Source organism: Megalobrama amblycephala, linkage group LG24 (assembly GCF_018812025.1).
Source record: "Megalobrama amblycephala isolate DHTTF-2021 linkage group LG24, ASM1881202v1, whole genome shotgun sequence".
Taxonomy (NCBI): Eukaryota; Metazoa; Chordata; class Actinopteri; order Cypriniformes; family Xenocyprididae; genus Megalobrama; species Megalobrama amblycephala.
In genome coordinates, this window is record NC_063067.1 from 2,725,619 (window position 1) to 2,743,233 (window position 17,615).

General features: G+C 39.2%; 1 protein-coding gene and 1 long non-coding RNA gene across 3 annotated transcripts in view; one reads left to right on the forward strand and one right to left on the reverse strand.

Moving 5' to 3' along the window:
- Positions 1-3,560: 3,560 nt before the first annotated feature.
- LOC125260280 (E3 ubiquitin/ISG15 ligase TRIM25-like) overlaps positions 3,561-17,615 on the reverse strand; it is a 673,153-nt gene continuing 659,098 nt past the window's right edge. For both annotated transcript variants that reach the window (XM_048178565.1, XM_048178566.1), the window contains one exon: positions 3,561-4,170. In XM_048178565.1, the coding sequence (XP_048034522.1) occupies positions 3,632-4,170 (539 nt within the window). In that variant the 3' untranslated portion in view covers positions 3,561-3,631. The remainder of the gene's footprint in view (positions 4,171-17,615) is intronic.
- LOC125260344 lies at positions 12,932-15,533 on the forward strand. Its single transcript, XR_007183010.1, has 3 exons — positions 12,932-13,575; positions 14,145-14,325; positions 14,479-15,533. It is a non-coding gene; the product is annotated as an uncharacterized LOC125260344 (long non-coding RNA).

Below are 17,615 nucleotides of genomic sequence, written 5' to 3' on the forward strand. Positions count from 1 at the left end.
AAATGTTTGAAATATTTAGGGGTTCAAATACCCAAAGATATCACAAGACTATTTGATGTGAATTACAAACCACTATATTCTACAATCAAATCAGATTTGGCTAGATGGAATCTTCTACCATATCTAGGATTACATGGTAGAGTTGAGTCAATTAAGATGAATATACTTCCACGATTTTTGTATCTTTTCCATACACTTCCGATAGAGATAAGCAAACAAAACTTTATTGAATGGGATAGATTGATATCACAATTTATATGGCAAGGAAAAAAACCAAGAATAAAATATAGGACATTACAATTACAGAAAGAGAAAGGAGGTCTTGCCTTGCCATGCTTAGAGGAATATTACCGTGCAGCTCAACTACGACCTTTATTATGTCTATGTAATCCAGATTTTAAAGCCAGGTGGAAAGAAATAGAAAATGCTAACCTGAAAAGACCTCCAATCCAAGCTATAATGGCAGACGAACACTTGAATAAAATGTATATACAGGAATTAAATCCGTGGACAACTAACTTATTAAAGATTTGGCAAGACACAATTAAAAAAAATAATTTGATAGATTTGGTATCAATCTTAAGATGGCCCGCCTATGATTCAACATTTGCTCCAAATACAGTATAGCTTTAAAGCTTGGACTAAACGAGGCCTCACAGCATACTGTACGTTTTTACATAAAGGGCAAGTATTGGATTTTGAGACACTCAAACGTGAACACCTGTTATGTAATAAGGATTTCCATAGGTACTTACAAATAAGACACAAAATTAATAATATAAGGGAATATAATGACAAGGAAAACAGTATTATTAAAATGTTTATTGCAATATATAAAACGGGGGACATGACAAAAATAATTACAAAATTGTATAAAAATCTACAAAACCAAAAATTAGAAAATACCCAATATATTAAAAATAAATGGGAAATGGAAGGAAATCTGAATATCCTAGAGGAAGATTGGGAAAGTATTCTTAAATCACAGTGGAAGACAACATACTCCTCAACTCGGAGAGAATTTGGTTGGAAAAATATCACTAGATTTTTCCTCACCCCTGAGCAGAAGAGATACCAAAGCAAAAATGCAACCTGCTGGAGACTGTGCGGCTCAAATCAAGCCAACCATAGCCATATATTCTGGGAATGCCCTAAAGTTCAGAAATATTGGCAGGAAATCCATAGGAGTTTAGAGAGTATTTTCATGGAACCCATCCAATTTAATTTCTTAACTCTATACTTTGGTCTTAGAAGTCTTAAATCAGAAGACAAATCTGATGAATACCTAATGAGAATTATGTTGGTAGCTTGCAAAAAGGTTATAACCAGAAAATGGTTGCAACCTGAAACACCAGAAATTAATGATTGGCTGGGAACTGTGAACGAAATTTACACAATGGAGAGATTAACAATGAATCTTCGGCTACAGTCTGAGAAATTTGTCAAGATATGGGGAAAATGGATAGACTACATTCGCCCACTAAGACCAGACCTAGTATAGAGATTAAGATATTTTAAGGGAAGTAGGTAAAAATATTATTGAATAAAAAGAGAAAAAATAAAGATATAAGGAATAAAAAAGCAATGGTAGGGGTAAGAAATACCCACATTGGGAAAGAGAGTACTTCTGGAGTAAAATGTATTGTCCTCAAGTTTTTTTTGTTTGTTTGTTTGTTTGTTTGTTTGTTTGTTTGTTTGTTTGTTTGTTTGTTTGTTTGTTAGGAAAAAAAAACAGATCAAAATTTTTGAAAAACTGATCAGATCAGGTACCCAAACTACTGGCAGGGTAATAAATATAGAACTATATAGTTGATTAAATCACAAACAGCTGTAATATTGTGTTGGCTGACATTGGCTTGTTACTAACTGAATTGGTACAACAAATGATGTCTTCTATGTCCCTTTTATGTGTACTATATATATATATATATATATATATATATATATTATTTTTTTATTTTTTATTTTTTTCTCATTATTGGTATTATATATTTGTTTTTGTTTTTTTGTTTTGTTTTTTTGTTTTTTTTTCAGCCAATACACACAACTATTCAATGTCTATTAAGGTACCTTACAAGTGTATGTGAATGTTGTAATTACTGTAATAAAAACTTAAATAAAAAAAAATAAATAAAAAAGAAAACCGCTAGGTCCGCCTTGAAAATTAGAACTGCAAAAGCCTAAAGGCTGTGAATGGCTGAAAACCGAAATGAAACTTTGCTCAAGTGCGGACAATAACACCAATAAAGTCTGCAAACGCAGCTGTTATTCTAAACAAGTACAATAAAAATACAATTATAGTCAAGGTAGAAAATAGGACAAGTGCCAAAAGGAAACCTTCCTAGCAGCAAATAATAACACAGAACAGATATTAAAGCTGCTGTCCACAATTTTTCCTCTTTGTCGCCATCTCTGTTTGAAACATGCGATTGCAGTCATATGCGGAACAGTTATCTGTACGTGCGTTGTGCCTCGGCACAGCTCGTCAGCGCGGATGAATCTAATGCTTGCTGTCAGTCACCGCACCGGTGTGGATACTGATCTTCAGAATCACAGATTCTACATTTTGAAAGTATGACCAATTTAAGAATTTCACTGGAAAATATCATCTGAACAAGTAAGTAACATTTATGCCACTTTTGTTCTGACCAACTGAGGGAAAAAGCATTAGGCCTACAATAAATCGTGCTGCCAATGATGATTAAATCTAACGATCGCTTAGCTCGGATCATGCCAAACCGTGCAAATTATTATTACTGTTATTTTGTTCTCAAATTGTTACTGTTAACAACATTAGCATTGCGTGACTGTGTATTTAGTGTGTATTAGTGTTACCTGTAGATTTCAATTTCTCTAGTCACTCCACAGTCAAAGTCTTTCACTTTTTGTCTACGGCTGAATCTCCAGCTGTCACTGATGATTGTCATTTGGATCTTTCTGGATTACAATCCACCATCAAAATTATTAGTTTAATTATTTCAGGTGCTGTGAGAAAAGGCTATAAATGTGCCGCTACCGGCAGCATCCTCACATGATGTAACTGGACGGGACTCCTTTCTGTTTACGGACGTGACATAATGACGCATAGACGAACTGCTGAATGCTCAAATTTCCCGCGGAAATCCGCCATGTCGCTCTTATTATAAAACATTATTACAAGCTTACTGTTGTGAATCTAAACAAGATAACTAGATCGTTTTGAACACTGGCTGGTTATGTACTTGTTCAAAAGTTGATTTTGGATAATTTTTAACCAAAAAAAGTTGCGGACTGCAGCTTTAAGCAAAACACTTACACGCTCTTGCCGCCACCACTGTCAGCTCGCTAGTCCTTTTTAATGAGTGAAATATCTCTGAAGTATATTCCCATATTTATATATGTATATTATATATATTCCCATATAAAAGGTGAGATTTTTTAAAATAAAAGATAAAAAGGATTAACAATGCAGATTTATTTTCACAGCCGCCTTTGCTCATATTTACAAATATTTATTGCCAATAATTCAGACCATTATAGTTTATTTACTTGATTGTGGTTTGTGCAAATTGTTTTTTTTGTTTCTATTTATATATTCTGAAAACATCATATTCATAGTAAATCTTTTCAGATATGATGTTTCTTATGCGATTCAGTTGACAGGTGTGATGATCAGTGGGTTTGAGTTTTTACCTTTATCATTAGGGTATGGGCTAAAAAATGGATAAAGTTTCTCAGTGAAAGTCTGACCAGTGAAAGAGTAGATATGAGATCTGGAGTCCACGTCATAAAAAGAGACCAGACCCTCCTCATAATCCACAAACACTCCCACCTTCTCAGGTTTCACTCTCAGAGATAAAGAGACAGATGGATTATCACAAGCTACATATTGATTCTCATTCCTCAGAAACACAGTCCAGTATCCATTCTCAGGAGTCAATGTGATCTTCACCTTCCTGTTAATGGATTCTCTGGCCACTCCTAAACCCCACTTAAGCTTTCCCTTCACCTGCACCTCATAGTAAAATCTCCCTGAACTGAATCCCTGCTTTGCCAGAACACAAGGACCCATATCAAATCTCTTTGGTGTTTTTGGGACGTTCTGCTTAATGTCTCCATCACTGACTTGTTTTCCATCATCAGACAGGATGAGATATGGATAAGCTGTATCAGGATCCAGAGTCACATCCACTGAGAGAGATCAGACATTATCAATCAACTTCATTTTCAGACGTACAGTACATAATAGATTATAAACAAAGTATTGTCAGTGTATTGAAGAAAATGGTGTCAGTCACTGTACCTGCAAACTTCTGCACAGACTTCAACTCTGTAGACACTGATGATAATATAATGATGAATTATTATAGGAATAATTTCAGGTTTACAGTGAGTTTATCTCTATTGGCAGCATCAGTGGCATGTAGTGATTTCTGGTTATGTATTATTGTTTGTACATGGATAGTTATGTCATGTTGCTTATATGTCTCTAAAGTAAGTTACAGTAACTGGTTATGGCATAAGTTAAAGTTTGGATTAAACTTCACATAGACTAGGTTTATTAAGTGATTTTATCATACCAGTTTAATACTAACATTGCAAGTTTAAGTTATATTGTGGTTATGTTTTTGAAACATTTGCAGACAGATTAAATAATTGTGATGACCAGCAGCAGGTCACCAATGTTTCTATTGGTTACACTTTATTTTAAGGTGTCTTTGTTACACTGTCATTAAACATTTGTGCCGAGTAATATTAAGAAACTACATGTTCTTACTGTAGGGTTAGGATTAGGGTCTGGTTTGGATTGGTTGCAGCATGTAATTATGCATCATTTATAGTTATTACCATACTAACTACATGTAACAGTGACACTATAAAATAAAGTGTTGCCCTTTTATCACATATAGTCCTTGAAAATGTATTTTCTTAGATAGTTACCAACAAATATATCTATACACTGTATTTGATATTCACATACCAGTTTGACTGAGTTTTTCATTTAGTTTCCCATGTAGAGTATTCTTCAGTAGAGTCAGAGCTCTTTTCAGAGAGTTCACATCCACATCAGAGTCAATCCGGATCTCAGTCCAGTTCTTGGTGTGTGGACGACTGGACAGGGATGAGCACATCTACAGCAGGAGAGAGAGATGTCACACTTATTATGTTATCTTGTCTTAGTTTCATTTTCATGAACTTTTAGTTTGCTCAGAATTGTTCCTGTTTCCGTTGTTTGTTACTATGGTTACCGATTAATTTGATCACACCTTGTATTCTGTTCATTATCTGTGTAGATTTAAGTTCCTGTGAGTTTCGTTTCACTGTCTCATTTCACTGCTTGCTATAGAGTTACTGCCCAACGCCATGCCCCCTAAAAGTAAAGTTTACCCACTGTCCAGAAAGGAGACCTAAGCCATGGAAGATTATATCGAAGAAGCACTAAGCTCAGGGTTCATCCGACCCTCCCTTTATCAGAAACTACAGTATGATTGCTTCTCCCCTGACATCTCTCTTGAAAGGAAAAGCTAAGGTGGACGGAAGAGGCCAGCCAGGCATTCAAATTGTTGAAAGAAAGGTTTACAACAGCCCCCATCCTAAACACCCTAATCCGGATCTCCCGTTTGTGGTGGAAGTAGACGCTTCTGACTGCGGTATAGGAGCTGTGCTCTCTCAACGTCACGGCCAACCCGGTAAACTATATCCATGTGCGTTCTTCTCAAGAAAGTTAACCGCAGCAGAGGGGATTTATGATGTAGGGAATAAGGAACTTCTGTCCATGAAAGCAGCCATCTAAGAGTGGAGACACTGGCTCGAGGGAGCAGTCCACCCCTTTCAAGTAATAACTGACCACAAAAATCTAGAATATATCAAGAGAAACAGCTTAACCCACGCCAGTCTCGCTGGTCCCTATTTTTCACCTGATTCCAGTTTACTGTGACATATCGACCAGGCAGCAAAAACAGTAAGGCAGATGCCCTATCCAGGCAGTATGATCTCCCCACTGAAACCCTCACACCCGAATGCATTCTTCCTCCATCTATTGTCATCGCTCCGGTCACTTGGGACATAATGGAGGAGATTCAGAGAGAACAACTGCAAGACCCCGCACCTGAGAACTGCCCTTCTAACAAGCAGTATGTTCCACAAAATTTACGTCATAGAGTAATTCAATGGGTCCACACCTCTGTTAGCGCCGGTCATCCAGGTATATCTCGCACCCTTCACTTGCTACAGAACTCCTTCTGGTGGCCCTCAATGACAAGAGGTAGAACTACTTATGTCAAAGCCTGCCAAGTCTGTGCTCAGTCCAAGACCCCCAAAGAATTACCTTCAGGCCTCCTCCATCCACTACCCATCCCACAACGTCCCTGGTCCCATCTCTCCATTGACTCTGTAACCGATCTACCACTTTCCAATAGCTTCACTGCTATCCTGGTCATAATTTACCAGTTCTCCAAGTCCTGTCGCCTGGTGCCTCTAATGGGTCTCCCCACAGCTACGGAGACTGCTCAAGCGCTCTTTCACCACATCTTCAGGAATTATGGTTTACCCGACAATATTGTCAGCGACCGAGGAACTCAGTTCTTGTCCCAAGTTTGGAGAGCCTTCTGTAAAACCTGGACTTAATATCAGCCTCACGTCAGGTTACCACCCTCAGTCGAATGGGCATGTTGAACGACTCAACCAAGAAATTGGGAGATACCTTTGATCATACTGTAGCCAAGAACAACACCGCTGGTCTGAATTCCTTCCATGGGCGGAATACGCACAAAATTCCCTGACTCATTCCTCTACTGGCCTGACCCCCTTCCAGTGCGTCCTTTGATATCAACCCCCTTTGTTTCCGTGGTCTGGCAAACCTTCTTTGGTCCCTGCAGTGGACGACTGGATCCGACGTAGCGAGAGGGTGTGGGACAGAGCACATGTCCACCTGCAGAGAGCTGTGAGAGTACAGGATCTCCAAGCTAACCGACAATGTTGCCCACATCCTCCCTACCAACCAGGTCAACAGGTCTGGCTTTCAACAAGGGACCTCAAGCTGCGGCTACCCAGCAGAAAGCTCAGCCCCAGATATGTTGGTCCTTTCAAGATTCTGAAGCAAATAAATGAGGTGACATACCAATTAGAGCTTCCTGCTAACTACCATATCTCTCCATCCTTTCATGTTTCCCTCCTCAAACGGTCCACCCAGGAGCTGACCCTGAGGCTCAAGAGCCACCACCACCACTGGACATTGATGGAAATGGGAGCGTTTAGCGGAAGTTCTACCCGGAAGACCTAATGCACATCATGCTCACTATCTAACCAATCATTACATTCACCTGAGTATATAAGTTCTGTTCCCACCCACTATCGTGTTCGCAGAACCATCGCCGGTTCACCCCCATCCTCCCCACCACCACCAGGTCGGTCCCTGTCCATATGTCGGGGAGGCTCCGCCCCTGCCTTCATCTTCAGGCAGGATCTGCAAAGTCTGCTACCCTCCGGATTGTCATGGACGGGGCCTAGCCAAAGAACTTTATCATTTCTTTGATATTCACATTCATACTGTTGAATAAATTGATTCAAACGTTTCTTTGCTTCCTGAGTCTTGCTGTAGAACTCCTGCTTACAAGGTGAATGAGTTACTAGACTCAAGACGAAGAGGGGGTCAGCTCCATTACTTGGTGGACTGGGAGGGCTACGGACCTGAGGAGAGATCGTGGGTAACCGCCCACGACATCCTGGAACCTTTTCTTATCGACGACTTTCATCGTGCCAGACCTGACCGACCAGCGCCCAGACCACAGGGACTTCCACATCGAGTGCCAGGAGGCGCTCCTAGAGCAGTGTTTCTCAACCCTGGTCCTGAAGGACCCCCAACACTGCACATTTTGAAAGTCTCCTCTGTCTGACACACTCATTTCAGGTAGTGGAGTTTCTTCTAATGAGCTGATGAGTTGAATCAGGTGTGTTTAATTAGGGAGAAAGACAAAACCTGCAGTGTTGGGGGTCCTTCAGGACCAGGGTTGAGAAACACTGTCCTAGAGGAGGGAGTTCTGTAACGCCACACCAGCAGAGGGAGCCCTCGCCTGAGTACTGACTGTGTCTTCTCACTCCCTCTGCTTCTACTCTTACTTCCTGTTTGTTTTGTATTTCAGGGTGTGGCTGTGCACTAGCCCCTTGCGAAGCATTGCCAGTTTATTTGCCTTACCGAGCATTTTTCTCTATTCCTGCCTGTTTGCTTAGTGTATGATTCTGACTGTTTACCCTGATTAGGTCTGTTGGATTTTTCCCTTGCTTTGGTAGCCTGATTTGAACTGATTATTGTGTTTGGAACTTTGCCTGTTTACCCACCTCTGCCTTTTGGATTCCCCTTGTGTTTTGTTGTTCGATTGGACCGCTCTCCTGGTTGTGACCCATTGCCTGGCTTTACGTTCCTGCCATTTTATTCACTATCAATAAACTCTGCAAATGGATTCTAACGCCGCCTCGGCCTCTTCCTCACATCTAAACACTGGATAAAGCCAGGCTCAAAATTCTTGTTTGGTTTTGTTGACATATTAGAGTTAAATATTTTTACTGAGGGAATTTTTTTAATTTCTCCTTTTATCACTTTATGAATTAGAAAATACTGACAACAGCCAGAAAAAAGGATTTTCACTAGACATGCAAATTAGGTGAACTGGAGGTCATGAGAAATGGAGTCAGCTAAAAGTTTAATTGAAATTAAATTACTTTGCACACCAAAAAGACAGAACATGCAGAAAACTTTCAGCCACATCACTGAACACCGTCGTTGGGCCAGTTGTGTGAATCTTACAGAACAGAGAGTTTGTACTGTAATATTGTACATGATGAGTCAGATGTTCACAGACCTGTATGAGGTGGAGATGATCATCAGAGTGTGAGATCTGCTCCAGCTCAGTGTTTCTCTTCTTCAGCTCAGTGATTTCCTGCTGCAGCTCTTTAATGAGATCTTCAGCCTGTTTCTCTGCTGCTTTCTGCTGTTCCTCCATCATCTTCAGCTGCTCAGACTGACATCTCTCAATGGAGCGGATCAGATCAGTGAAGAGCTCAACACTGGAGGATTTCTCTTTCTCTGTGTTTCTCTGATAAATAAGAACAGGTAAAAGTTCTATTTGTTTATACACTGCTCAAAAAATTAAAGGAACACTTTTTAATCAGAGAATAGCATCAAGTCTACATCAAGTAGCAGAGGGAGTTGTTAATCAGTTTCAGCTGCTTTGTGGTTAATGAAATTAACAACAGGTACATTAGATAGGCAACAATGAGATGACCCCCAAAACAGGAATGGTTTTACAGGTGGAGGCCACAGACATTTTATGCCCTACTCATCTTTTCTGACCGTTTTTCATTAGGTTTACATTTGGCTAGGGTAAGTGTCACTACTGGTAGCATGAGGCGATACCTGGACACTACAGAGATTGCACAGGCAGTCCAAATCCTCGAGGATGGCACATCAATATGTGCCATTGCCAGAAGGTTTGCTGTGTCTCCCAGCACAGTCTCAAGAGCATGGAAGAGATTCCAGGAGACAGGCAGTTACTCTAGGAGAGCTGGACAGGGCCATAAAAGGTCCCATCAGCAGGACTGGTATCTGCTCCTTTTGTGCAAGGAGGAACAGGATTATCACTGCCAGAGCCCTACAAAATAACATCGTAGTGGGACCTGTGCTCACTGCCCGGCACCGTGGAGCTCGATTGGCATTTGTCATTGAACACCAGAATTGGCTGGGCGCCACTGGCACCCTGTGCATTTCACAGATGAGAGACAGGTTCACCCTGAGCATGTGACAGACATAAAAGGGTCTGGGGAAGCCATTGAGAACGTTATGCTGCCTGTAACATTGTTCAGCATGATCGGTTTGGTGGTGCGTCAGTGATGGTCTGGGGAGGCATATCCATGGAGGACCTCTACTGGCTATACATTGGCACTCTGACTGCCATTAGGTATCGGGATGAAATCCATTGTCAGACCCTACGCTGGTGCAGTGGGTCCTGGGTTCCTCCTGGTGCATGACAATGCCCAGCATTATGTGGCGAGAGTATGCAGGCAGTTCCTGAAGGATGAATGAAATTGATACCATTATATGGCCCCTATGCTCACCTGACCTAAATAGAACACCTCTGGGACATTATGTTTCGGTCCATCCGACGCCGTCAGGTTACACCTCAGGAGCTCAGTGATGCCCTGGTCCAGATCTAGGAGGAAATACCCCAGGACACCATCCGTCGTCTCATTAGGAGCATGTGGGGGCCATACAAACTAGTGAGTACCATTTTGGCTATACATGAAATTTCAGCAAAATGGACTAGCCTGCTGAATAATTTTTCACTTTGATTTTCGGGGTGTCTTTGAATTCGGTCCTCTGTAGGTTGATAATTTTCAATTCCATCAAACGATGTGGCATCCTTTCATTCCAAACACATTACCCAGTCCATATCAGTATAGATATCCAGCATGATATTTTCCCCCACTTAGATCTGATGTGTTTTTAAAGTGTTCCTTTAATTTTTTTGAGCAGTGTATATTATGTATTACATATTATTTAAAGGGATTGTTCAACCCAAAATAAAAATTGCTCTCATCATCAGTTACCTGCATGTCACTTAAAATGTGTGATTTTCAGTGAAACACAAAAAACACTCAAGTGCACCAAGATTTGTGCTCTATGGGAAAAAATAATAAAGCAACTTGAGGGTTACTGGCAGAACTCTCATTTTAATTCAATGTATTTATTAATTAGATTGATATATGATGGTGCATAACATTCTATATTTTTGTATATATTTTTTGGTAGGATAGTTAAACAGTAAGTGAAATGGGATAGGGGGATTGAAAAGGACCATGAGTCAGGAAATGAACTCTGATTGATCAAAGCACAAACCTTTCTCAGCTCTACTGAGTGTTTGATCTCTTTGAATCTTCTTCATTCTGTCCTGGATCATCTGATGAACATCTGTCTGTGTCTGAACCAGCTGATCCTACATACAGAGAAAAACATTTATCATTGAATTTATGTTTCCATCCTTCTGACAGTCTTATTTGAATTTTTCTTTTTAAACCATTTAAAGATCATACAAATTCAAAATTATAGTTTTTTTTTTTTTAATCCTGACAGATTTGCGAGTTAACAAAAAGCTTTTATCAGAAGAAATGAAAGACCATTGGATTTGGGTCAGGTTCTTCAACATGTCAAGACACAGGAAAGAAAACTGCATTTCACAGTGTGTTTAAAGTGTTTTGTCTGTATCTCTTTACCTTCTTCTCTCGACTCTCCTCCTCTATAGGAACAGTGTTGTGAGTCCTGTGTTCTCCTTCAGTGCAGAACAGACAAACACACGTCTGATCATCTCTGCAGAACATCTCCAGAGGTCTCTCATGTTTCTGGCATATATAATCCTCCAGGATTTTCCACAGCGTTGATCAATGTGTGTTTCATTAGACGTGGGACTCTGAGATGAGGCTCCAGATGATCATCACAGTAAGAGCTTTGACACATCAGGCAGGACTTCACAGCTTTCTGCTTTCTTTTATTGCAGATGTCACAGAACACTTCAGATTCTCCTAGATTGAGCTTCTCCTTAAAGTGTTGTGCAACCTCTCTGAGTGTTGAATTAATCTTGAGATCAGGTCTTCTGCTGAATTTTTCTTTACAGAACGGACAGAAGTAGGTCTGTGTGTTCGTGCTCAGGCAGGATCTGCAGAAGTTGTGTCCACATGGAGTGGTGACTGGATCAGTGAACACTTCCAGACAGATGGAGCACTGGAGCTCCTCATTTAGAGTGGACCACTGGAGGATGCCATGACTGAAAAGAAAATGATAATATATCATCTACATTGCTGAAGAGAGCAACTTTCATAATTAAATTCACTGAATAAATTAGGCTATGGACGTTGCATGTTAAATACTATTATAAATAACAATGATTATTTATGTACCACTGTTTATATCGAAGTCAAAGAATGTCAGACCCTCCTCCAACACTAACCCTAACCACACCGAGCCTATAAGCTCCACCACTAACTTCTGGTCTGATTGCTGGTCTGTACTTTCAGCTCTGTGGCACTGCAGTAGGGTACTATTGAGTGGTAGAAAAACAACTGAAGGTACTAAATACAGAAACTAAATATTTAGAGTTTGGTTCCAAAACGCAATAACTCCATTTTGATTAATTTGAGTAAAAAGTTGTTTTCTTTACCAAGAAAGTGGCAAGATGAAAACCACTATTTTCTGTTTCAAACTTTCACATAGCATCTTTTGGTTATAAAAACATTAAAAATTTAAATCTACATTTTGATTTTAAAAGTTAAGTTTATTATAAAAACGTATTAATTTTTTCCCCAAAATGCAATTAAATCAATCAATATAAAAGTTATTTTCAAATTGAAAATACACAACAAAGTAAGTTGATTCACATATATGACAGCGTCTGAACTTTGCCAATATTTATCTTATATACAGACATTTTACTAAAAACATTCAGCCGTTGCTCCCAAAATTGAATTCAACGGGTCATCTTGGTAATGTTATAAATTATTTGTCATTGCCGATTAAAGAGTATCTGGCGCCACCGCACGGTTAAATAAACAGATTTGCCGAGTACATTGGTATTAAAAATGGCTTTTTAAAAAAGCCTTCAGTGTTTAAAGTGGGTGGAATGGAGCGCTGTGATTGGTTTAGCAGATATATCGCGTTCTGCAGAAAAAGGAGACGTTTTGGAAAGAAAGGGAGAAAACATGACAGAAATAACACGACGGATATCGCATTTTGCGCAAAATTAATAAAGTACTTTTCAATACCGACCAGATCCAATACTGATTTTGGCAGAAACTTTTTTTTTTTTTTTTTTTTTTTTTTTTTTTGAAAATGGAGTTGATCGTGTTTTGGAACCAAACTCTTCATATGTCTCTGGGAGCCATAGTACAGCAAATTTAAGAGGTTTTTACAACATTTTAATACCATCATGAAAATATATTTTATAAAAGACAACAAATAAAATGAGTGGAAGTGTAATTTTTCAAACAAATAACCCACTTAATAAATATCTGTAAACACAAGGTGGCAGTTCTGTTTAACGGACTTTTCACTGAACTTTGTTTATTCTGTCTGCAGTTCAAGTACTTCTGTTTCTGATATGTGGCATGAACACAAACTATAATTTTACCAACATAGGCCTACTTCTTCATGCTATTAAACTAGTGAACTTATAATTCCATCACTTACCTTTGAGTGAATATCAGATTTGATCGTTAATTTCAGAGTTTCTGAAGAGAAATGTTGTTTTTAAGAAGCTTCCAGTTCACCTGTTAAGTTTCACTTTCTCTGAAGTCTTTACACACGTGCAGCGATGTCATATAGCTCCGCCCATAATCAAAATATGAATCAGTTCCTAATTCATCTCTGCTGAGTGCGTAACAGTGTAATATATAGACAGACTATATGTGTAGTTTTGTTTAGTTCCTTAATGCCCACTGTACGACGAGTGCACACGTCACGATCCTGAAGCGCGAATCTCAGACATTTAAATTTCAACGGTTATTTTGGCGGTCCGTCTGAGGAGATTCTGCCGATTTATCAAACTAAAATATGTGAGTATTGCTTTATTGCATTTCTTTGTCAGAACAATGTAAATACATTTATGAAATTCTCCTCAACAATGTTTATTCTCAGTGCAGCACAGAAGAAGACCATTTTTCAAATATGCTTACGATATAGTGTGGAGTACTATTTGTTTGTTCTGAGTCTGGACGGTGTGTGCGGTTCAGATACTGAAGGAGCTGAAAACGATATGAAGGGTGTTGTGTTTTCTGGTCCATACTCCCAGTAGGTGGCTCTAATGCACTAATTTGTAGTCTAAGTTCTGTTAACGAAACGAAGCAGCAGCAGCCCACTTGTTGAAAGGAGTTCACATATTGCTCACAGATTCAGAAACTTCATAGTGTGAATATTATTTCTAAAAAGTAAACGTTTTAAATGGAGACAATATATGTCAGTCCATGCTGGATTAATAGTTTAATCACAGAAATGAAGAGAGAGAGAAGGCGTCACTGGAGGTAAAGTTGATGGAGAGAAACCACAAGCTGAACGGAGAGGTTAGTACAGGATAATGATTTATTTCATTCTATACCTTAATTACTGTTTGTGTTTGTCTTTACAGTATTTTATTTCGTTCTGCTTTCATAAATTGATTCGATTGATTCGAATTCAAACTTCTAACTCAGTTGGAGGTAAAGCTGATGGAGAGAGACCACGTTCCAGAACCCGCTGTCACAAGTGATGAAGAACGTTTTGTTCCGGATGGGATTGGGAATGCAGAGCGTCAGAAAGATCGCATATGGGTAAGACTTTCAGTGTTTAACAGCCGTTTATTTCAGCTGTGACGTGTTCATGCACTTTAGATTTGTTTAAAAACATAAATTGTACTACATTAAATATGATATTTAAAGAGTGAAAATCTTCCAGAGAGTTGATATTGTGTTTCTGTCTGTCAGTGATGTGGAGAAGCTTGCGACGGTTACACTGATGGAGAAGTTTGTTCCCACCGTCTCCGGCTCTCAGAAGCTCCTGGCATCGATGGACTGCCTTCAGCTCACTCAGGTTCACGGATTCACCGATATTGTGCTCAAACCAAAGTGAAAAACTTTCTAAGCTTTCGAAGCTTTCTAATGCTCTCGCTTCTCTTGAAGAATATTTACTAGATTGAAGGGTCAAAATCACTAAATAATAATTCCGTATTTTTATTCACAACTGATGTATGTCAACAATAAAGATCCTTCATGTTTTTTTCATATCTGTCTGTCTGTTGTAATATTTATGTGTGTAGATGTACATGAACTTAAATCGTTCTCCATTTACATATTTATTTACAAGAAATTTAGTGTACAAGTAATGTCAGTTACAGAACTGAACACTTGTCTTTATTCAGATGCTGCAGTTATTCCAATATGAACCGAGAATTGCAGCATTTGCAGTAATTTCAAGTTAACAGCTGGAGAGAGAGAGAGAGAGAGAGAGAGAGAGAGAGACATAATGGACAATGGAAATTACCTTAACAGGTGTAGAAGTTTAGAATATTATGCAGAATTTCACCATTTCATATTAAATCATATTATGTAAAAAAAAAAAAAAAAAAAACAGAAGATTTGAAAAGGTGATTGAGAAGAAAGAGATGAAATACAACTGTAGCAGATGACTACTATTATATTCTGTTGTGTGGAACTGAGTAAGAACTGATGACCGCACGGCTTGATCTTTGGTTGACCAGTCAGCGCAAAGGGGCTTTTTATTCCTGCCTATGTACAGATCGATTATTCAAGTTTGCCCATTTTGGTTTTATTGTTTTTCCATTTGGTGAATTAGAACAAAGTGCGATTAAAAACAAAAATAAGGCCCCGTCCACACGAAGCCGGAGCTTACCCCAATCCGATCTTTTTTTTCCCTCGTTCTAAAAAAAAAAAATCCCGTCCACACGGCGCCGTATCAAGAAATATCTGCCAGACCATTATGTGGCGTTGTAATTCTGTCATAGAAATTCACTTAAAGCAGCGAAGGAGACTTGGAACATAAAACAGTGTTTTTGTGGTTAAATTACACTTGTTTAACATAATGTAAGTAAACGGCTGACTTATTGAAAGTTTAAACAATGTAAATCCATCTGAAGATTTTGAGAGTCCGCTGTAAAAAGATGTTTAATCATTATTATTGACAGCACATCAAGCTAACGAACAGGTCGAGATAACGTTACATCAGCTTGAGACGTTCGTTGTTAAGCAGTTTAATGAGACTAGAAAACTTAACGGACAGCAACATTCAGGAGGTAGTAGTTATAGGGCTCAGTTTGTAAAAAGTTTTTTAAGAATATGTATATAGTATTATCATTGTATTTATGTATATATTGTATATAATATTCAGGCTATGTTGTGTATTTCTCTCTCCCTCTCTCTATCTACACATTATTTAAATATATGTATTCAAGTTTGTTTGATTCATGTCTTTTGTTTCTCGTGTATTTTTATTATGAATGAATGCATATAAATTACTTAATTTCGTTGCTCCAATCAGCCTCTGTAGTGATATTCACAGACATGTCTTTTTATTCTGAGGTAAAATTTGCTAGCTAAATAGGTGATTATACTTTGACATATTTAACAAGCTGTTGAAGAAAGCGTGATCTGCGAGCAGCTGACCGACGCCTCCTTTGAGCTGTTTATTGAATCGACGTTAAAACACTGATAAAAGCGGTAAGCATTAATAAAAACATTGCTGATGAAAGCGGAGTAATAGCGGGCCCTTTAAATTTTCGCGCTGTTGTGACGATGCATGACACGTAACAACATTAACATGGCGGATGTAGTACGTCCGAATTCCATTCATACTATCCATATTCATACTATATAGAACGTACTTTTTTAACGGTCGGGAAGACGTTCAAATTCAAATGTGTACCTACTCATGTAGTATGTGATTTCGGACGCAGCCACACTGTGTGTCACACCAGTGCCCAAGGAAGTCGACGGAATTAAGTCGGCCGGGTGCCGCCATCTTGTAGCAGAACTTCACTTGCGTTAGCATCCCCATTGACTCCCATTCATTTTGGCATCACTTTGACAGTGAATAACTTTACATCTGAGGCGTTTAAAGACCCCATTTGTCCATTATTTATTTCTAAAGATACACGACAATGTATAGGGCTCCATTACCTTCTATGTTACATATGGCCCCGTAGATACAGTTTTTGTAAAAATAGGCTAACGATTGCGTCATAACCACTCGACTCTCGTCGCACAGTAGAGAAATTACCGTACAGACAGGAGGAGAAGCTCGCAGGCAATCGGGGAATGTCAAGAGAGATGGGTCGGGTTACATTTTAAAATACTATACAAAATAATTAATCAGAATACTTACTCCGCTTACTCACGCCAAAGAACTCCCCGCTCAAGCTCGCCGTCTTCAAATAACGTGGCAGTTTTCACGCACAGCTACTAGAAGATTTCATCTGTCAGACAGGTGCGGAGTCATCAAGCTTGTTTGATTGCGCGTCAGAAACGGAAGGCTAAAAATCGCTAAAATGGGCTTCACTTGCCAATTGAGTTCCATGGGGTCGCTGTGTCCATTTCTTTTACTGTCTATGGTTCACACCGCCGGCGGCGAGAGCGTCAAAGTGACGCTAGTCATTCATTTTCAATGAGAGCCGGCGCGGCGCGTCTTGGACGGTGAGAGCGTCGAGGAGAGTTGAAATCAGGTTAACTTTATGGTAATGAGCTATGACGCAGTTCGGCGGCAACCAATCGGAATGTAGAGGTCCTAGCTTGAGAGGATTCCGATTGGTTGCCACAACTAGTCATTTACTTTGACCCTCCCGCCGGCGGCGGTTTGAATCAGAGCCATAGAGAGACAGAGTTGCGACAACGGAAGTTCAAAACGCTTGATCGTCACGTGATTCGTGTAGACTTCAGATAGTTCCAGGAAGTGCTTCGGCGGCAATTCAAAATGATAGGGTTAAAGAGACAGAACCGTGATTTTTGGTAATTTGTAGTCAATAAATGCATCGGTTTACAATATTTATGTAATACACCGACATGTGAATGTAGCATGTGTTTGTAGTTAGGCCTACAGCAATGTTGTTTTT